The sequence below is a fragment of the Channa argus genome, chromosome 5 (genome assembly GCF_033026475.1).
Source record: "Channa argus isolate prfri chromosome 5, Channa argus male v1.0, whole genome shotgun sequence".
In the NCBI taxonomy this organism is placed as follows: Eukaryota; Metazoa; Chordata; class Actinopteri; order Anabantiformes; family Channidae; genus Channa; species Channa argus.
The window spans coordinates 5243686-5266739 of NC_090201.1; the positions used below are offsets into that span (position 1 = coordinate 5243686).

The 23054-nt window shown below is 37.6% G+C and overlaps 1 protein-coding gene across 2 annotated transcripts in view; it reads right to left on the reverse strand.

Annotated features, from left to right (window-relative positions):
* Window positions 1-5115: 5115 nt before the first annotated feature.
* Window positions 5116-23054, reverse strand: part of LOC137128150 (contactin-4) — a 110811-nt gene continuing 92872 nt past the window's right edge. For both annotated transcript variants that reach the window (XM_067505941.1, XM_067505940.1), the window contains exons 20-23: window positions 14901-15081; window positions 10660-10772; window positions 9461-9629; window positions 5116-7895 (exon numbers count right to left, since the gene is read on the reverse strand). In XM_067505941.1, the coding sequence (XP_067362042.1) occupies window positions 7807-7895; window positions 9461-9629; window positions 10660-10772; window positions 14901-15081 (552 nt within the window). In that variant the 3' untranslated portion in view covers window positions 5116-7806. The remainder of the gene's footprint in view (window positions 7896-9460; window positions 9630-10659; window positions 10773-14900; window positions 15082-23054) is intronic.

The following is a 23054-nucleotide window of genomic DNA, read 5'->3' on the forward strand; positions in this document are numbered from 1 at the left end:
GCCTCTATTCTCTTTCCAGTCTAGGTCTTAAGCTGGAGCATTATTGTGGGGCTTTCAGGTCTTTTCTCAGGACTTCGGTTCTCTGTTTCTCTGTGTGATTTTGGGCCACTGATGTCCATTCCTTTGGTCACTTTGATGTGTTTGATAGTGGATCAATTTCTTTATGAGACAGAGATTATGAACTGAGATCAGAAAGCTTCCAGTATGATCTGATAAAAGTCACATCACTGCTGATTTTATCTTCCAAGACTAATGACTAAGGGATAAACGCTGTAATCCATCATACATCTAATGGGCTCAACCAGGATCTTTGCTACTGATACCGACTTTATGAGTGTACAGTGCATTCAGAAAGTTTTCAAACCCCCTTCACGTTTTTCAATTTTGTTAGCCTGAAACTACAGTTGTTTAACTTATTAATTCATTAATTCACACTCAGTATCTTATAGTGACAAAGTAAAAACAGAATTTTAGAAATGTCTTAAATTTATTTAAAAAAAAACAGAAACATCAAATTCGCCTCCCATTTCTCTTGATCACTGATGACATGTTTCTACAACTTGACTGGAGTCCACACGTAGTAAATTAAATTGAGGATGAACATGATTTGGAAAAGTACACACTTCTCTATAAAAGGCTTCACAGCTGACAATGTATAACTGTGTCAGAAAGGATTGTTGCAACAGATCTGGGGAAGGATATAAAACAAAAATTCTGATGCACTGCAGGTTCCCAAGAGCACAGTAGCCTTCATAATACTGAAATAGAAGACATTTCCAAATTGGGAAATTGGGGAGAAGGGCCATAGTAAGAGAGGTGACCAAGAACCTGATGGTCACTCTGACTGAGCTCCAGAGGTTCTGTGACATGTTGGGACAACGTTCCCAAAGGACGATGGTCACTGCAGCCCTCCACTAATTTGGGCTTTATAGCAGGTGACTCTATGGAAAGCTCCACTGAGGCCAAACACATAAAATTCCACTTGGAGTTTCCAGAAAGGAGACTGGTCAGGGTTAAGGAAAAGCTGAATGGAGTGAAGTACATGTTCCACTGCACTCAGGACCTCAAACTGGGCTGAAGGTTCAGCTTCCAACATGAGAACAATCCTAAGCACACAGCCAAAAGAAAACACAGGAGTGTCTTAAGAACAACTTTGTGAATGTCGTAGAGTGGCCCAGCCAGAGCCCTGACTTGAACCGTATTATACATCTCTGGAGAGACCTGAAAATCGCTGTCCAATGACGGTTACCATCCACCCTGACTGAGCTTGAAAGGATTTGCAAAGAAGAATGGCAGAAAAAACAAATCCAGGTGTGCAAAGCTTGTTGCATCATACCCGAAAAAGACTCGAGGGTATAGTTCCCCTAAAGGTGCTTCAAAGTACAAATCAATTGTATTTACGTACATGTAATATTTCTGTGATTCCTTTTTAATAAATTTACAGACATCTTAAAAATTCTGTTTTTACTGTCATTAGCGGGTACTGATGTATATTAACTAAAAACAGTAACTATAGTCCTAAGCTGCAGCATAACATTGGAAAAAGTGAAGCAGGTTTGAATACTTTGTGACTGTACATACATTACTGTGATTTAAGGTTCTGACTGTGTAAATCTTCTTTTTCTTTCAGGTGTTCCACCACGGCAAATCATGTGCCTCCATCTAACTCTATCCTCTGCATCCTCTTCACTCACACCAACTAACTTCATGTCCTCCCTCACTACATCCATAAATCTCCTCTTTGGTCTTCCTCTAGACCTCCTGCCTGGCAGATTCCAACCTCAGCATCCTTCTACCGATATATTCACAGTCTCTCCTCTGAACATGTCCAAACCACCTCAATCAAACACCTTTCCTTTCATTCTTGCTGATAATCTTTTATCACACAACACACCTGACACTTTTCTCCACCTGTTCCAACCTGCCTGCACTCGCCTCTTCACCTCTTTTCCTCACTCTCTGTTGCTCTGAACCGTTTACCCTAAGTACTTAAAGTCCTGCACCTTCTTCACCTCTGCTCCCTGTAACCTCACCGTTCCACTTGGGTCCCTCTGTCACACACATGTATTCTGTCTTGCTGCGGCTAAGCTTCATTCCTCTGTTTTCCAGAGCAGACCTCCACCTCTTTAGATTTTCCTGCACCTGCTCCCTGCTCTCACTACAATTCACAATGTCATCTGCAAACATCATAGTCCATGGAGATTCCTGTCTAACCTCATCTGTCAGCCCGTCCATCACCAGAGCAAACAAGAAGGAGCTCAGAGCTGATCCTTGATGCAGACCCACCTCCACCTTGAATTCCTCTGTCACACCTACAGCACCTCAACACGGTCTTACAGCTCTCATACATGTCCTTTACCACTTACATACTTCTCTGCCACTCCAGACGTCCTCATACAATACCACAGCTCCTCTCTCGGCACCCTGTCATACGCTTTCTCTAAATCTACAAAGACACAATGCAACTCCCTATGACCTTCTCTGTACTTCTCCAGCAGCATCCGCAAAGCAAATACTGCATCATTTCAATTAACTATCTAGCCTTCCCTTTCATAGCCCCAACATTAAAGTCCCTACTGTCAGTCCCACACTCATGGCTTCTTCTCTCTCTGCCTACGAACATACGTTCCTCCTCTTCATCTTTGAGCAACAATAGCCCAATTTCCACCGGCACGCTGTAAGCCAGCAGCATTGGGGGCGGTGGCTGTTAAACCGAGCACCGAGGCATCCGGTATGGATGGGTCAGATTCGGTGAGTAAGTGATGATCTGTATGTTTAATTTGATAGGTGTTTTACGTCAGACGCGCTTCGTGACACACCCCTCTGCATTTATCCAGACTTATCAATGACACAAGACGAAACTGGCTTGTGCCCTTGTGGTGCAGCTGCCAATGATCACCGGGAAAAACTGAGTTGGAGTTCAGTGTCTTGCTCAAGGACACAGCGACATGTGACCGGAGGAGCCGGGGATCGAACCAGTAACTAGGAGGACTGGTGGACAACCGCTCTGCCTCCTGCGCCACAGTTGCATTAAGGTTCTGACTCAATGACTGTAAATGCCTGTATGTATTACTAGTTTGATAAGATGATGGTTTTCTGGCAAATAATCCTGATTTCTTCTAAAGGTTGGGCAGGCAACAAAATGCTTTATTATTATTAACATTATTATAACAGAATCAGGACTTTTGTTGCAGATAGAATTTTACACACGAGTAATTAAAACCTCAAAATATCCCTGTGCCTTAATTTATAATACTGTATTTTGTAGTAAAAACTGTATGTAGTCAGCAAATGAAATGGAAAGTTTTTGAAGTGGATACATGCTCATAATAAGTTAAAGCTAGATTATGTAAATTTGTTAGGAGGGACATACTGTGGAAAAAACAATTAAAGAAAGAAAGTGATTCCTGCTTAATTGTTAAGTTTTGCATTGAAATTTGATTAAGCAACTATCTGAAGAGTGCAGAGTGTGGTTGGGTATAGTAGAACAGAGGGGATATAATGCTGGGTGGATTGATGCTACCAGTAGATTGATTCCCAAGCTCTCACAAATATGTCTTTTTAATATTAATAATAATAATAATTCGTTTTATTTATAAAGCAAAAAGTTCTTACCATTGAAATGTCATGCTAATGTATTATAACACACACTAAATTAGTTTTGAACTAATGTAGCTGTAAGATAATTAATACCATTCATACTTAGTGCTAAAGATCATCTTTCATAATCACATACAGAATTTGTGTTGGATGTGATGTGTTTGGTCAAAATTCCCCCAAAATTGTCATAATAGACTGGGTACAGTGAAGTGTCCTGTGACTTTTTACTGCCTCTAAAGGGTGAGATCATCGATTTTTAACGTGCATCATACAGTATACAGTATTTCTAAGATGGATATTAAATGCATATGAATGGTATTAAATTAACTATTAACAATGAAATAACTCCAATCTAAAATGGAAAACTTTAGATGATGTCAGACTTCTTCAGCAAGAAGCAGAGCAGTAATTTTATTTACATAGAAGGCAGAGGTAATATTTAATACCAATCACTTATGCAAGGATCAGGCACATTATGACCACCTGTGCAATTTGATACAATCCAATACAACAGCTCTGCCATTGATTCTACTTTTACAAGGTCATAATAGCTTTTAGGTTGAAACCTCCAGAAAGATGATAATTCAACTACGTGTTTATTATTGAGATTAAAGTGGGGTAGTGGATTTGTACTGGGGTTCATTATAAGAAGAGGTGGTTGTTTTAAAATGAATGATGTGGCCAAAACATTAGAACAAACTGTATGTACTCTACAACCTATAAAACAATGGGATGCAAGTTGGACTTTTAAGATCTTTGACCTCGTCTGTGAGACAGTTTCACTGTATATCCTGTATAACTAAATGAAATATTTTCTCTGATGGAAGTATTTAGTTTAGTTACAGTAGCTCAGGTATCAATAGAAAACTCATTACCTACATATTTCTTTCACTAATGCAACGCTATAGTCACGCTGGATAAGCCCCTAGTATACTACTATCCATCCATACAGTGTTTTGTGTAGGGTCATGGGGGGGGTGGAGCCTATTCCAGCTGTCATTGGGTGAGAGGCGAGGTCCAATCTGGACAGGTCACTAGTCTATTGCAGGGCCAACACAGCGAGACATACGAAGACCGATAAACATTCACAAACCTACGGGTAATTTAGTGTCACCAATTAATCTAACATACATGTCTTTGGACTATTGGAGGAAACCAGAGTACGTTGAGGAAACCCAAACATGCAAACTCCGCACAGATGGGCCATGGCCTGCAGGTACATCCTCAGTATACTGAGTCACCATGTTGGCTTTGATTCTTCAATACACACTTCGTAGTATAGCAGAAATCTCTTGGGAGTGATAACGCAAAGTGAAAAAAAAAAAAGACAAATATAAAGTCTGCTTCTTCCTGGAAAGGTGTACAGCAGGGTGCCTCAAATGAAGTTCCATGGGCCACAGAGTGCAGTATGAATCAAACACAATAAAACACTTCCAATAATTAAGAGTTTCAATATGAAAGTTTTATTGAGTCTTTTCTGGTCATCTCACAGAGATTTCATATCATGTCAATACAATGGTATTACATTACTGAAATGCCAAATTGCAGATCCAGTTACAGAAACAATGGTAATCATAAATTATCTCAAATCCAAATCTGAGACATCCTAATTTGATAGTACAGAAAAAAAAACTTAAAAAAATGTAAAGGGATTTTAAGTTTTTAGGTAAGCCTTCAATGAGAAGCTGGACTGGTATATATTTTATGTAGACTGAGGAAATGTTATATTATATATAATTTTTTTTACAGAAAAACAGTATATATGTACTTGTCAAAAATGTAGCACTTCAGTCCTTAAAGAATAAAGCGCACGAATAAGCAGAAGTAACAAGTGGTTCTGCTGTCATTTCAACATCTGTATATGTTTAAGACATCACATATTTAATTTTCTTTTCATCCCAACAAACACATTCATTCATGTGTTACAGATGAGATGTGCCTGGTATTTGCAAAAATACGGCATGTGTTAAAACGACAGACCCACGAGATAAATGTACTAATTAATTAAAAGGCACAAAATGAGAACAATTAAATAAATTATGTGCATATTAAATAAATGTGAAATACAAAACATAGCACTAACCTGCATTCACTACCAGTATACAGTAATTTGTACTGTAACCAGTCTCATACAGTTGGGCCTGAAAATTTGCATCCCTTTATTTTGAAAGATCAAATAGAGTAAAACATTTTTAATCAACATAATATTTCAACATAATAATCAACATAATATTTAATATACATTCAGATAGTACAAAATAGTTCAGATAGTTTTCTTTAATTGATCATTTTTTTTTATCAAGGGGATGCAAACTTTCGCACTAATATGTTTTAATATTGTTATTATAACTTTTTAAAAATTTGCTTCTTAAGAGTGATAATAAAAAAATTTCCACGTGCAAATGTTAGTTAAACATTAACTTTAATTTCTGATAATTTACCATTTGTACTTGTATTCTTTGTTTTACAATTTCTTTACATTTAGAAATAAGCATCGGCAAATCGTAGACCCAAATTAACTACTACAAATGACATTGATCTACAGCTCTTTTGCATTAGGAACTGTTTCTTAATGGCATCTTCTGTTCTGTTTGACAGTTGATGTGTGCTAATTAGCAAGATATGAAGCTCTTTATTTAGAAATGTCCAATTCTTGTTGGACAGAAATTCTCTCTTTTTTCTTTTTCTTTTTTTTTCCTATTTTTCAAATTTAATTTGGTTTGTATTTAGTTGCTTTACAAAAACTCTTTAGTTAATTAGTTTTAAGGAGAATGATAAGTAAATGTGGTGGGCGGCTTCAGTTTAACCTCTCTTATGCTGTTTTTCAAACGTAAATTTACTAAATTAAATTGATAAAAATACAAGAATAAAATTCTACATTTTATGTGTTATAAGTCATCATTTTGTAAAATCTGAACATTTTTACATTAACTCGTTAAGGCAAAGCATTTTGATTAAACATAACTTATGTAACAGCATGTTTTCTGTTTCCAAAATGAAGTTTAAGCAACACAAAAACGTCTTTCATTATGTGTTTGAAAACCAGCGTAGGTTTTGGTTTGCTCAGATTAAATAAAGAATTGCCACTACCCATCACAGTATGCAATACTGCATGGTCTAAATCAACAATGTCTCTGGTTCTGCTGTATACACTGAATTTTTACCAGTCCACTGTGACTCGGACAGTCTTATAGGCTTGTAATGCTTAATTGGTGGTGCTTAAAGTACTGACGTTTTTTAAGGGCAGGGGTTCTCAACCCTGACCCGTTTTGCTCTTTGTCCTGCTTTTTTCTCCAACAATCCCTCTTGTACCCACTGCTAATTACCTGGATCACGTGTGTACAGTCAATCAGAAACTGGAAGACACCAACTCATTTTGGCTTCCCTCAACTAAGTATCTCCGAGGGATAGTTGGAGAACAAGCAGGGCATTGGGCCCTAAGGACCAGGGTTGAGAACACACAGTTCAGGGGTTAAGTTAAGAGGCTATGCTAATGCTTGATTTAACAAACTAAAACAGTGATTAGGCGGTTGCACAATACAGTGGGTGCATGCATTTTCCTGTGGATTATTGACATTTTAGGAAATATGCTTTATTTGCTTTATTGCTGAGTTGGGTGAAATGACTGATACAACTTGCACTGAATGCTTAGCTTAGCATAAAGGCTAGAAAATTGAAAAATGCAATTCTGAAATTTAAAAAAAAATGACATAAGCCCAAAATAAAGAGATAAACAATTAACATTTTAAGTCCAACCAATGGGAGCAAGGAGAACGTTTCATTTGCAAACAGCATGTGCTGTATGTAGTTTGTAAAGTAAATGTAGCTTCTACCTTTTGGTCTATATTCATGGAGGTCACAACAAACCAAGAAAATACTTGGAAATAGACACAAAAATGCAGGGAAAAGATGTAGAATGGGAAAAGTGGGGCATGAACCTCTGCTTGGGTCCATTTCACAACTAAAGATAAGAAATTCATCATCATGTTTATCAAATGCATGCATCCCAGAGGACTGCAGTAGCCCTGAACATAGGCAGATGAATATGTGTTGTAACTCTGCTGTTGCCTCTGTAACAGTCCAGGCTTACACCTGTGGACATTCAAGAACCTGTCAGAATATTTCCATCATGCTGTCCGGGTTTAAGCTATATAAATAAACAAATTTTACTCTAATATCTAGAGCTAAATACAAAGGCATCTGAAGCTACAAAATGAACATAGAAAATATAAAAAAGACCATAAAACAGATCATTTTCATTGGAACTCGACACATAAATCCTTTTGAGTTAAGACCTACGAAAAAAGAGAGAAAGAAATTAACCAGTGAAAGGAGCAATCGTTTTGGGTTTTCAAGAACACACCTGGAAACTTTGAACATGAATGAGTTTGTGTCATTATGCCACTGAATGGCAAATCTTTAATCATTATCACACCTATTGGTATGATTCAGTAGGCCACCTTCTACCTCCTGTCACAGTTGTTCTAAATGACACATATAGGAAAACTGACAACTTTTAATGACCATATTACCAGGATGGTATTTAGTGCTGTAATTAACACAGGACTTTTAAATAAGAAACACAAGCATGTGTCCCTTTTAAAACCCTGGTCACTGTTTTTATTTGAGTCAGTGCTATATGTGTATTTTAACTAAATCCATTATCCTTTCCTAACCATAACTGTCCTAACCATAGGTGTGTGTTGTTAAAAAACGAAACCACATTGCAGCACTTAAAGCGTGGCTTCACCAATTTTCAACCTGTATCCTATGGCACTAGTTTGGTGGAATACATGTGAAGCAAGTTGAAAATCTGCCATGGTGCCCTTTATTCTGACATGATAATGACCTATTGAGCATGCTAGTGTATGGAGCATAGTGGTGATAACAACAGGTAACAGCTACCGAGAAGGATAATAACATCCAAAGCAGGCTGTCCAGTTTGTTAGTAATCCTAATTTATTTTATGCGTTTGCTTTGGGCAAAATACCATCATATCTTACATGATTGCTTGGAAATCGAAACCTGTCATCTAAATTTAGTTAATTTGGGTATATTTATATAGTTATAAAACGCTTCATGAATATCACAAAAACAAAGATTAAAAAAAATAATAATAATAGAAAAAACAACTGTGGTTCTTGTCTGATATATACACTGCCCCCCCAAAACCCAAACAATAGCAGTGATTTGTTTTAACAAGTCTTTTTATTTTCCGCCCTGATAACTTGCGTAATTTGCTAAGGACAAGTATTGTGAATCAGAGTTTGCAAAGATCACCTTTTTCTCTAATTTGTTTAAAATTCCATTACATGGAGAAATAAACACTTTTTTCTGCTTGAATAAAGATGATCATAATTTGTTTTTGCCTGAGTGTCACTTGTATTGTATCAGAGGATATTTGCAGAAATTTGAGCTTTGTCCAGTAGTTGTAGGATTGCCCAGCTTCTGGGAACGATAAGTGCGAACAGTTCCCCTTTTTTTCCACTATTTGAGCTCTTTCAACTACATTCTGATTATAAGCTTTATCAAGCATAATATTATTGAACATATTCCCCAAACTGTTAGGTTTATAGGGCTCCCTGAGACCTAACAGACAAACAAGCCTGATACAGAAACTTTTAGACAGTGAAAACTGCACATGTTGTCTCTACTTCTTTCTCACTGTATCTTTACTGTATGTGTAGTCTTACTACAATTTCTATTTCTATTTTGAAGGTCTTGTTCGAGCTTTGGTAAAGCTGACGAACAGTATCAGTGACACTGGGGATTAGTTCCACAGTGCACCCATCCTCCTGGCTGCTCCGCTGCCTAATTCAACTTCTAATCATTTACATGCTGCAGAGCGGTTGAAACTTACTGGACATCTTTGGTATGCGGATGGGGCCACTGCTGGTGCCATCCCCTCCTTCTGTCAGAGCTTTAATTTCAATGAGGTAGGCATCTCCAGAAGGGATTTGGAGCTCCACACTGGTTTTATTGGTTTCCAGTACAGTAGTTGTGCCACGCCAGTTCTGACGAAACACAACCTGGAGGACAGTTAAAATTTAAATCTTTATCGTATCTTAGCAAACTGGTGATTCAACACATTAAGTAAGTGAAAAATTAAATCTGGAAAAGTTAGTCCACACTTTGGTTCCACACTTTCTCTGAAGAGGAGGTGATGAATTCAAAATGTCTTGTAAGGAGCTGATTAGAGATTCCTTTTATACATTAAGTTATTTTTTGGTTATTTTGTAGACACATGCAACACAGAGAGCCACATTATGACTTTCAAAATATAAAAAATGTTAAGAGACGTTAAATAGACCCTTACAACACGGCTCCACAAAAGACTTTGTAAATAAGCAGAACTGCACATCTTATGAGATTAAAATCTATCCATCCATTGTCTTTGCCTGCTCATCTTCGGGGTTGCAGTGGGGTGGAGCCTATCCCAGCTGTCACTGGGCAAGAGGGGGAGTTGCCAGTTTATGTCAGGGCCAACACAAAGGGACATACACAGACAGACACACTTACATTCATACGTAGAGCCAGCAATTAACCTAACATGCATGTCTCTGGACTGTGGGAGTAAAGCACAGGGAGAACATGCAAGCTGCACACAGGAAGGCCACAGCTGGCGGGTACAGTAGATTCAACCCGGGGACCTTCCAGCTGTGAGGTGGCACCATTAACCAGTCCACCACTGTGCTGATCAAAATAAATAGTAATAAACAGTACATACATTCATACATTTGTACATTCATACATTTGTGGAAAACATTATCAAATGCTACTTTTTCTACACAAGTATGCAAAGTAGATCAAATAAGATTCACTGCTTTGCTCATTGCTAGAAGCTGAACTCCCTGTGTAGTGTGACGCCTTTCATTTTATCACCTGGAACAGATCTTTTAATTTTGAAAGGCCAGACAGGGCCAATCCATAATGTAACACTGGAGTGCTGAGGTCTATCTTTCCACTGCAATGAGAAAGCCATTTATTGGGATGACAGCTGCTGAGGCTCTATTTGTTTCCCCAGTTGTGGACTTTCTGCTATTATTCTGACAAACTCACCTTGTATCCTGTCACCTCGGACTCATTTTCCATCGCCTTGACATGTTCCCAATTTAGAAAGATCTTAGAGTTGGTCAGGTTCCACTCAATATTCCCAGGTGATTGACTTGGTGCTGCAAGATATGAAATTATATAGACACAAGTTTCACAAATGAATGCATGAACCAATGTCATCAATAGTATTATCTAAAGTAACTGCAGTCAGCCTTGATTTAATCATCTAGTCTTGGAGCAGATTGCATTATATACTTTATATACCTTTCCACCTCCAGGAACACACTAGAGAATAACGGAGGTCAAGAGAAATAGAAAATGCATGCTCTTTGATTACCCTTTCATTTATGTGTATGAAAACAGCTAATAAGGATGAAAGGAGAGGTTCACCCTAAGGCAGCACAAAAGTTTTACTGGGTGATATTTCAGTGAACAGCCTCAGTGGTGCTTCTGACTTAGGCAGTATGGCTCATTTATGAACATAATTTTTTTTTTATTATAAGGTGTAACTGAAAAACAAAAGCAGCGAACATTGATTTTGAAATGGTATCAATGTTGACAGATTCATTTGCATACTTGCTATTAGGTACGAATTAAATGAACAAACAGAAAATTAAATAAGAAGGAAACCACATAAGTCGTCATTAAATATATGTTCCATTCATTCCTCTAACACTTAGCTGTTTAAAAATCGATGTCAACCTTATATCAGTTGTCTGTAGTGTGAACCTCTGTCCCTTTTGAATAATTTATTGAATTATCTTTGGTAGTTCTGTAAGCACCCAGCAAATTGTTTCATTCCATTGAAATAGTCAACCCTTCAAACTGAGATAGTGAATCACAGTTCTACAGACATGTCCACTTTGCGCCTTTGAAAGTCCCATTGTACCAGAGTCTATAGAAAACCATCATGTTAAGCTGTTCCCAGTGACTAACCTCCATAATGGTTTACGCAGTCTTTTTAATTATTGTGAATATAAACAACTATAATCTAATTTAATGCGTATTAAAGACATTTCAAGGTTTTCACCTCGAGTCTTTATTTAAACTACAAAAAAGATCCAACAATGCATGCTGGGAAGGCTACCAATATGCTAGTTTTTGAGAGGTTCTGATCCAATACTATGTATTGGTATATTTCTGAGGATCAATACTGGCCTAAATAAAGCAGTAACCAATACTTCTGATCCATATTTAGTTTCATTTTTCCACACTCTGTAAGGGTCTCTGAACGTCTCCAGAGCATGCTGACAGCGTGATCGTGCTACTTTTTGAATTTCAAGTCCACACCCGGCAGCGAGTGAGAAATTCGATTTTTAGGATATTGGTTATAATTTGCAGGTGACGGGGAGACAATATAGATGTGCAAGAAACTTGTGGAACTTGTGAAAATTTTCACCACATTATAGGGTATGAAGAGCCACAGTGTGAGCTACAGTAGCACACATGAAAAAGGCTATGGATGACATGGGGATGTCTATAAGCATTATTTCTAGCACCTCGCAAACAACACACGTGGATGTTTGGGACGGGCTTGTTTTTCAGTGCAGACACCTTCTAAGGCAAGGAGTCGCATTTCAAACGTTCAGCGCAGACCTATGCTCATCTGGAGGACCTTGGTTGCAACAGATGTGAGGGGTGGATAGAACAGCCCTAAGCATTTACTGGTTAGAAAGACAAATGTGGTTTCACCTTCACTAATGATCATAGTAAATGGTCTGCACTTATATAGCGCTTTTCTCCCTATTGGCCATCAAAGGGCTTAACAGTTGGGAGAAATGTCCATTTGTGTCTCCGTCGCTGGTGTTGTAGCTGTTAAAAATGGTGAAGATGCTCTAATTTAACACTTTTACAAGTGGATGAAGTGACATTGTAGCATACCATCCGTTACAGAGTCCTGGTCTTTCAGTTATTTTTTCATTCAACTCTTAATAGTTTAAGCTAATGACATTTCTTTAAACATGCAAGATTTGAATTATTCAAACTTAATAAGTCCTACCTTCAGTATTTGGATCAAGTCCTGAAATTTCATTTGTGTCAGATGTCAGATATTGTACATTGAACATAGCTACTGTAGGTAATTGTAAGTATCGTATCGGAATATGAATTGGTCAATAACTAATACTAAAAGTATTGGATTGGCATCAGAGCCAAATAAACTGGACCACGGCATCGCTAGCCATTTTCTTTATTTATATTTAATGAGTTGAGTGAAATGCACTAACTTTTCGTTGAACTTTTCAAAATCTTTTGAATTAGCTCAAAAATATATATAAAACATGCACATGTAAACACATAGATAACATTCCTGAATGGAAAGTTACAGTAGGGGCCTGGAGCAATGTTCGATCCTTTTCAAACCTACTGTACCAAGTTTACTCTGCTCTAAATCAATTGAACTATTTGAAAACTTGGTCCATTCTCCCCTTGGTTCAGCTTCCTTGCATGTATAGAACATTTTAAGGAAACTGAATTGCATCACTACAAGTCATGTGAGATTAGTCTTCTCTTGGGTTAAATGGATCTAGAGAGGGAACAAGAAAGTTAACACTGAAAGTTTGGTATCAGTATATAATATTCCACTGTTACTGCACGATTGGCATTTGCTCATAACTGTCGTAATTGTTTTTGGGTTGGATTATGTTCTCACTATAAACAAGCTGCTCCAGAGATTGTATGTTGCCAGGGTGAGGCCAAATCTAGTCAAGGGTCTTGGTGCAGTTGTTTTGGTCTGCACTCGAATGCAATTGCTGCCAAATGAAACAACATTTTCCAACAGAGGAAATGAACCAATGTTTGATTTAACTGGACTAACCAAGTCAAATGAAAATGCTCTGTCTTTTTTAATAAAAGTCTTCCCTTGTTTTACTGTTGAGCTACAATGGAGAGATACCAACAAAACAGGGAATTTTCTACTTAAAAGGCTGCAACTTTGGAAGATTTCCAGCTGATTTCTAATTTTGATGGCTTAACACATATCATGAGATAAGCCTCTGGATACATTTTTGCCCATTAGGCAAACTGTTAGTTTGATCCCCTATTACTATATATAATGCCATTATGAACAGGAGGAATAATGTTATGCAAGTTTACCCATGTACAGTAATTGTTCATATATTTGTATATAGCCTGTATTTAACGATTTCTGTCTTCACACTGTTTTTTTTTTTCAGCCAAACTATCACACAAGACCCGAGGTTTGCAAAGCATAAAACAATTTTCAATTTTCAAATATGCGGTTCCTGTTCACAATATTTTCCATCTTGTTTCAAATGAAAAGACATGTTTTTGTGTTGTATTGACTTGGTCACTGTGCAAACGCTCGACTCTGGTATGAATTTACATCTGATGCAATGTTTGGGTGAAAAAATGAAAGAACGCAAATAAGGTGGGAAAAGTACAGTAGCTGTGATGTACAGTACAGTAGTTGTGTGTATGTGTGAGTGTAAGGTGGGAAAACAGTTGGAGCTGATTTGCACAGTTCCACAGAGTCACAATTTACAATAGAATGAGTTCAAGGGCTGTAGATGTGGCAGAGTCTGTGGTGATGTAAGTCCAGTGGGGCAGTGCAACCTTGGTGCCAGGAATGAGTGCATTTTCTGGGGCCCACTGACAGAACAGGTCAACTGCTCAGTGCACTTTTGTTCCAGCGTAATTTGGTCACTTTATTTGGTGAAGTCACACCCATATAAACCTTTCTAACATTACGCAGCCTCCTTTTTTTTTTTTAATTTGTTCCTCACCTTTCCTCTTGTATTTTCAACCAGGTGACACAATCATGCACACCATTAAAAAAAGAGTTTCTAAAGCCTTCACGTAGAAGCTGAAAAGTACATGAGAAGCATATACTACTGTAATTTCTCTATTTATCTTTAACAATACTATGCCTAAATAAATGACAGATGCTGTAAAAAGGATGTAATCATATGATATGACCTCCCAACTTAGCAGTTGAACAATGATGAGAGATTTTCGACTAAAGCCTTCTCCACCGCCATCTTCAAAAGGCTAAATAAGGGAATATCTTTTGGACCAAGTGTTCCATCCCTCCAGTAGAGTTCCAAGGTGCATTAAAACTGTTCCGACAGTATCTGTTGGCCCCACATCTTATGCTGGTTTATTTGTCAGGTCTATATTTGTGTGATGTGTGCATTATATTAAAAAAAGACCTTAACCAAATATTTAAAAGCCTTAAATAAAAAAAAATAAAAATACATTTGAAAAAACGTTCCTGGGTGTGGACTCACGTGGTTTCTTGGTGCTGATGTTAAAAGCAGGAGTGCAGGGTCCAAGTCCAGCGCTGTTTTGCGCTCTGACTGAGATCAGATAGACCGTGCTGCTCTTTAAGCCTGACAGGCGAGCTGCGGTGTCGGTGACCCTCACTTGTTCAGCCTCACTCTGCTGAGATCCTTCCTCCCAAAAGAGAACCTGGACCAAAGACACATGGGTTTACCACACACCTCCAGTCACATTGCCAAACTTTTTCCTTTTTCAATATGGCAGCTGGGTCAAGTCATGTGCATACAAAAAAAGACAGTACATACAGATTGAAGTGTACCTACTGTAGCCTGCTGATATAAAGTACTGGAAGTACTTTAATAGTAGTGTAGTAGTATATTGGAGTAGAAGCTGGGGTGTAGTAAGATATTTATGTAACTACGAATATCAAGTTTACCTTTAATGGACTTTCATTTTTGCTAAGATATTTGAGGTCGTGTAGTTTTAAATCTTTAATATACTAAAGCAGTGATTCTATAGGCCCCAACTTAAAAGTTGCATGCTATCTGCTCAGCTACTGTAGGCCCTGAGGCAGTCCGAGTCACATTTTCAATCAGCAAAACTAAAAGCTGCACTGGGAGTGAGCAGTAGAAGGATAAGGAGCTTGTCAGAATCTGTATTCATAGAGAGATCATTTATGACCCCAACACGAGACAGAAAAAGCAGACAGGAAAATGTCAAACAGATGGTTTGAGAGTAGGTACTTATTCAATTGGCTGCACACATGTTTGCAGGGATCTTGCTTGGGAAAAGGCAGATTAGCGACAGGGCCTGGAGTTGCTGATAACAGATGTATTTAGGGTGTTTTTTTCCCACCACCTGCAGTTTAATTATAGCAGTTTTACCAGCACTTGGGAAAAATACCTAAAATACCTGCGCAGAAGAAGTTTACAGTTTTTTACATCACCTCTGCTAAGAATCTAAACTCATGCTCACAGAGGGATGAAAAAGAGGGATCTAAGGAGACTTAAGCTGCCTTGCTGAATCTTAAAGTCTTATGGAGACAGTGGCAGAAAGTGCACAAACTTTAAAATGCTGCTGATTGCGTGAAATAAATACTTTACGTATTAAAACACATTCTGAAGTGGAGACAGATTCATAAGAGAATGAGAATATGGTTTACCTTTATTGTCTATACGCATGTACAAATAAAAGGCAACAGAATGCAGTTTAGTATCTAACCAGAGGTGCAATGAGCAGTAAAGTGCAAAAAAATATACAGTGTGTACAATATGTACAAGATAAGCACTATTATGGACATAATGTACACGTAGAAGTACTATGTATTATTATGTACATATTGTAATATTAGTCTGTGTTTTTCTCTTCATTATCAGGAAATGGGCTCTTTCATCCATGCTCTAGGCGTACACTCATTTACCTGTTCACATTTATAGCTTTATTAATAATAATCACATTTGGAATATACAGACTATCATGTCTAGTCAGTAGTAACTGATTGCAGGCAAAGATGACAAATGTGTGGTACTGACACTGTAGATCTCAGTGAGGTTTCTGCACCTGCCAAAGTTTTCCTCACTTTTCATAAGAAAACTGCTCCACCTGTCTCACCTGTCACCAGACTGCATGTTTCAGCATTTTCCATAAATGTTTAGTAGGATTGTGAACAGGGCTCAAGACACTTTAGAATAATCCAGTGTTTAGTTTGTAGTTATTCTTGGTGCTTTTAGTTTTGGGATTTGGGTCATTATTCTGGGGACAGAAACAGAGCTTTCCCCATTTATTTATTAATTTTTTCTGTAATAAGGACGTTCTCCCAGAAGCACTGTGGCATGTTAATATGCATTTTGTAATTCAAGTCTTTTTTTTTGTGTGTTATGTATATGTTTCTCTATCAACAGTAGAGTCCTCTATAGAGCCCACCATTGGTTAAAAAAATGATCAGTGGTGCAAACAGACACGAGTGTACCTTGGCCTTGGACTTCAGCTACTCTCTCTTTGGGAGTTATCCTTGGCAATTTGCCTCCAAATTTGCACAATAATTGTGTTTAATCTAGGGTTGTTTTTTTTCTTGCAGCCACATTGAGCCACAACCAGTAAGGCTGGCCACAGGCCTTGGACTTCTTAATATGATGCAGGAACAAGTTACCAAACTCTGCACACTCAGCATACTCATTCCCAATGTTCAAAAAACTGCTGAAAACATATATATATATATATATATATATATATATATATATATATATATATATATATATATATATATATATATATATATATATATATATATATGTATATATATAAATAAATAAATATTAAACTTCCTTTCTGCTCTCTCTTGCACTTGCATGTCATGAAACGTAAACACAGGACTTCTCTTTGATGTTTTCTTCTCAATTTAGATTTTTGCTTGCCTTGTACCTCACTTGCAAGCCACTTTGGATAAAAGCATCTGCTAAATTACTAAATGTAAATGTAATATTATTTGCATCTGTATTTACAGAAAGATCAAAGCTGGTTAGAGATGGTATTACAGGATTTTCATTTACCATGTTTTTCTATTTTTGATCTCCATGTCCAGTGTAGTGCTGACAACAAACAGTGGAGTAATCACTTTTTTCCATGTAAATAGGTTGGCCGAGAAGATTTGATCCTAATTACAAAATGCATTTACATTCAGTCACTCAACTCTATATGTTCTAGGCGTATTGCAAATCTGTCCAGGCAGTTTTTCCATTGTTGTAGTGTTTAGGGTTTTCAGATGAATAAAAAAAATCAAAATGTAATTCAAAATTTTATAGGTTGATTATTAGATTCAAGTCATTTTTAGAGAACATTATGGGTTTTTATATTTTCATGAATGGGTAAAAATAAATATGTCCACATATATTTTTGCCTACTAGTATTGTTGTGCTATGGGAAAATGCTTTTATTACTGGGTCACTGTTTTGTTTATCTTGTGTTTACTCACCGGTCCACTGATTTACAGATGGGGGCACTAACCAAAAAAGTGCAATGAGTTGATAAAGCAGAGCAGAAAAACATCGGTTTGAAAGTATTTTTAAAATGCTACTTTGCAAATCTTACGTTAAGAAAGAATGAGTTTTAATGAGTAACACTAAATGTAAACCTTAAAACGGTTTGAATGCAATGAAACTCCACAGGGCACCATACTTAGACCTCATTCCATTGCACCCCTTCGCTCCCATCACTTTTAGTGTTGTCTTTGGATGCTAGAAGTGGGATGAAAATTAGACAGAAGGCTTGACGTTCATTTGCAACGTGGATACCAAACCTATATAACTTAGTTTAATGTTGTTTTCAGTGTATTTTCATGACTTAAATTTAAAACTTGAATGAATTAGTACTTATTTGCTTTCAACTACTGATGATGCATAGAGTTTGCAAAAGGTCGTCTCAGTTCATCCATCCATCCATTCTCTTCTGCGGTCGTCAGGATCCTGTTCCCCGTGTTTATTTGTCCGTTTTCCCTTCACTTCCTGTCTCCAGCTTTTATTTTCTAGCCCCTGAGACAATTTCCTGTCTATAGTGTCATCAGCCCCTGATTAATCCCCCCTGCTCCCTGTCCTTTTAAACCCGGCTTTCCTCTCAGGTCCCTGCCAGTTTGTTATTGTTGTTATGCTGCATGCTCCTGGACAGCAAGTCTCTGGATCTCTTCCCTGTACTTGGACTCTGCTTCTGCCATTCTTGGTGTGAGGTTTGGGTATTTCCTTCTCCCCGTCTGTCAGCCTGTGTTTTACGTTTAGTCTGCTTGTTCGTTTACCTTGGTTATATAGTTTTCTGTTCTGATACTTGCCTATATGTGCGCATGTATAGAGCCAGTTTCCCTGCTTCACTGGCACAGTTACAATTTAGTTCATTTTCCGCCTCCATATCTAAGTTAATGTTCTGTTTTACTGTTTATTTAGTTCCTACCTCTTACTGCATGTGTTTTTCTGTCCTCCTATTGGAGCGAGCATTAGTGGTTTTCACCCCCCAGTTCCCTACAATAAACCCGCTTAATATTAAAACCCCCTCTTGCCTTCTTCTTACTTCTAATATTCAATCAATGACAGCAGTTGCTTTTCTGTGCTGTCATTTGTGTGTAAGCATTTTTAATGATTATAGCTGCATATTTCTACATTGAATTTTTCTCATTTAAATAATCAACTGAGGCACAGTATTCTTGGGAAAAGTAGTGTTTTATCACTCTGTAACTGGCCAATGTCTGGGTGTGTAGGCAACTAAAACTGCCAGTTTTTTGGGGGGGGGAGGTTTCTTTAAGTGAAAGGGAAAGCACAGGGGTTTTAACGTTAATTGTCTCTGTTGTATTAGTGTCTCTGTGGGGTATGACTGTGAGCCAGCATGCAGAATACCAGGATCCTAAAACTGAAGCAGTTAAACGTAATTCAGCCATCACTGATTTTATTATCGACATCTGTGCCTTTTCTACTATGACATGTCAAATGTCTTCAATGAGGGCCAACGGCAAATTTCTCCAACCCCCAAAGGCTCATTAAAAAAAGAATTGTGCATTAAGGGCTTTTACATACCACTGTGCATAATTCTAGTGATTTGGAGGTGTTGTGGGTAATCTCAAAAGACTGAAAACTGAAATGTTTTCTCAGGTACAGTAATATAAAGTTGTTCAAGTCTTTAATGGAGAAGCACTTCAAAACTAGAAAGTTAGGTAAAGCAGGAAATGACCTCCAAGCCTGTCACATTAGATTGCTCTTACCTTCCAAGCATGTTTCAATCAAATTTGGTACAAAAATGATGAGACGGCACTTCAAGTTGTGAAGGTCCATTTAAGATGTGACCACACAGTATCTCAAACCTACCACAAAACTAGATGGTGTATTTAAGTTTAAAGTTACATTGCTTGTCGTGCATTTGTATAGTTTTGGTCAATTTCTACACAGAGATTTCTACCAGTGCCAGAGATTAAATGTGTAGTTGTCTCATACTAATCCATCAAACTGACACGTTAGAGGACATTTCACTGAAATCTCTGGCACTGGTACCGATGCCAAAATGGCATTTGTTGGCCACCATGCATAGAGAGCTCTTTGGGGCTGTTCTACCCTGCTGGGACTGATTGGCAGGGCCATACGAGAGCTTTCCAGGCTCTGTGCTCTACAGCTGGCTGCTCAGCTTCAGGGAATAGGCATTGATGAATGATTTTATCAGTGTTAATTCCAGTGTTGTTTCTACTTAATTTATTACTTAACTCTTCTTTTTTAATATATTCTATAGTCACAGCTTCGTTTATGTCGAACAAAAACCTTGATCCTGAAAAGAAGAACTAACCAACACAAGGTGTTTTCTCCCACATAGACTGCGTGTGAACATAAACAGAAATCACGCATCCTAGGAAACTTGCTTGCAGTGTTAACTTGCTGTTTGCAATGCACATCAGAAGAACCAGCACACAAGAGGAAGCAGTAGTGTCATTAGTAACAATCTGCCCCTAAACAGGGTCTGACTCTCGGTTCCCATCAGTACAAGTCTCGGATAAAATGAATTTTTGGCAAAGCGCTGTGTTTCTGGCAGAGTGTAACCAAAGGACATTATGAATGAACTATGCTCTCCAGTTTCACTGCCTTCCTCCCTCTTTGGCTGGAATGAGAAGCACATTAATGCGAGGAATTGGGCATCGGCTTCTGAAAGATTCAGCAGAAATTATACAGGAAGGTTATTTCCTCACAAACGTTTGGATTTCAGCTATTTTTTAGGAGTCAGGAAAAGCCACTATGTTAGTTATAATGAAATGTAAATACATATACATCATCTTTGCACACTAGATTTTAAGTGTCTGTAAATCCCTCGTATAATCTCGTTACATTTTGACTGCATATACATTAAGCTGAGCACAATATTGGCTGATCATTTTTTGCCAAAACAAATAAAAAAATACCTCCATGCACATGACAACAACAATAGATGGGACAATGGGGGATGCTCTCCTCTTGAGCATGCACAGAGGACCAAATCTTGGATTGCCCAGTGCACATTACTACGTCCAAACTGTCACTTCAGATTTAAACGCCAATTTGTAAGGAGGAGAAAACTGCCGAGTCAGTTGGGATGGACCACCAAAAGGCAGAAACAGATTCTATATTAACAACAGGCTACTGGAAACTCTGAAGCCCCTGATTGCTTTAACTACACGGTAGTCTTTTGCCTGAATGTCCTCATTGTAATAATCCAGTCCAGAGAGTGTCTCATATTCACACTGTTCAGTTAAGGTGTTACCTAATGCTTTTACACTTTACAGTCGGCTAAAAGAAAAGGAGCTCGGAGGCTACATTGCCCAGTGGGTTGTTGGGAAAGCAGCCAGTTAGGAGAGAAGCCCTGACGTAACCAAGTCCAAATGCCCACAGGTCAATGGGCCATCCTAGAGCTTGGTAGCATTATTACCCTGCCTCATCAGCACGCTGCCATGTCCGTAACTTAAAGCCCCCTTTTTTCTAAATGCAGTGAAACAAGCTAATATCAGTTTTCAATGTCTAAAATGAATGTAACATTCTTCTTATGTGACTTTCTGCCAAAGCATTCAACAATAAGAAATGCATCAACTTCTTAAAATAGATTCAGTATCTGTTACCACCTTGAACATAAATTGTGACAGTTGCTTGTTATGATACCGTTTCTGTGTTACTCACTTCAGGAACATAACTGACTTTACTGGGTGTTGGCTGTTGAAGCCTTGTACAGCCTCGAAGTGATCCACCAAGACATGACATCTGAAGCAATTTAACCTTAAATCATGTCACAAAAACCCTGTGAATATGTTTAGAAAAGATTTCCAATGAATGAATATGAATAAATAATTCTACCCCCATAATTACAAAGGTGAGAGATCAAAGTGACATTGTTCTTGCCAAACAAAGTAAATAAGCAGCACAAAACACCACGTATTCTTGGCAATACTGTACACTAGCATCGAATGTTTTTAAGTTATTAAAAGAAGAAATTAGCTTTAGACTGTCATTTCTTTTTAGTCTTATTCTTTTAAACTTAAAAACTTAAAATTCTAACTAAACCTGTATTTCGAGAAGAACGTTTTGAGTGGCAACTCATTTATTTTACACAATCTGCATCTAAAACCTGACAATGAAAACCGATTAAACTTAATTCACCCACAAAGAAAAATTTGTGTAAAAGATGCAGAGTGAAAAAACTGTACTGTAAACAGAGTAACAGCAGAAGGAGAAATCAAACATGTATTAACACACCATTAGCAATCTGGAGATTGGTTGTTTATTTTTAAAGAACTAATTTGATTAGTGACATAATACAAATAAAACTGAATTCTGCTCATCGAGAAGATGCCTCATTACAACTACAGAACCACTCAGATAACTCAGTTGCTTTACAGAGTGATACCTCTTACCTCAACAGAATCTCTAAATATCCGAAAGACACAAGAGTGGTATTGTGTTAAAGCCACTTTTAAAAACACATTTCCTTTTGGCCATTCATCAATTCAAATAATTTAATTATTAATGTTAGTTATTTTAAACAGAAACAGCAACAATCAGTACAACAGAGGTGATGTGATGGTTGTTCACATTAATATGAATTCGTCCGCGTAAAGTTACATCTCCACTGCTAATACATACATAGCATCATCATTCTCAGATCATTCAGCTGACAATTAGACACTCACACCACCCTAGAAAGGATTTTGCACATATACTCAACTCATGTGGTTTAAACAATTTGAACCAAGAATGTCCAAAAAAAAAAAGAAAAAGAAATTTAAATGCACCTTTGTATGAACATATTGTCAGATAAAGCTAGGGTACTTTTTAATACTTTAAGTAAAATCTAAATCATGTACTTACTTACTTTAGTAGAAACATCAGTGGGTAGTTTTTGTTTGTGTATTTGTACTTTTACTTAAGTACAGTTTTTGAGTACTTCATCCACCACGTCTCGAGTTTCAGGTACACCACTTGTGAACACGCTGTACGTATCTCTGTGTGATGTCAGCCACTTTTGCAAAATCTAATGCTATAATATTTGCTGCCTGTGGCAAAGTTCTCATAAAACATGTTATCTGACACATTCATCTGAAAAGAGCTGGGGATGCAAATAGGGAAATCCTCTGTGCACCGGGCCACCTCATTTTTTGTTCAGCCTTCAGAGGGAGACGT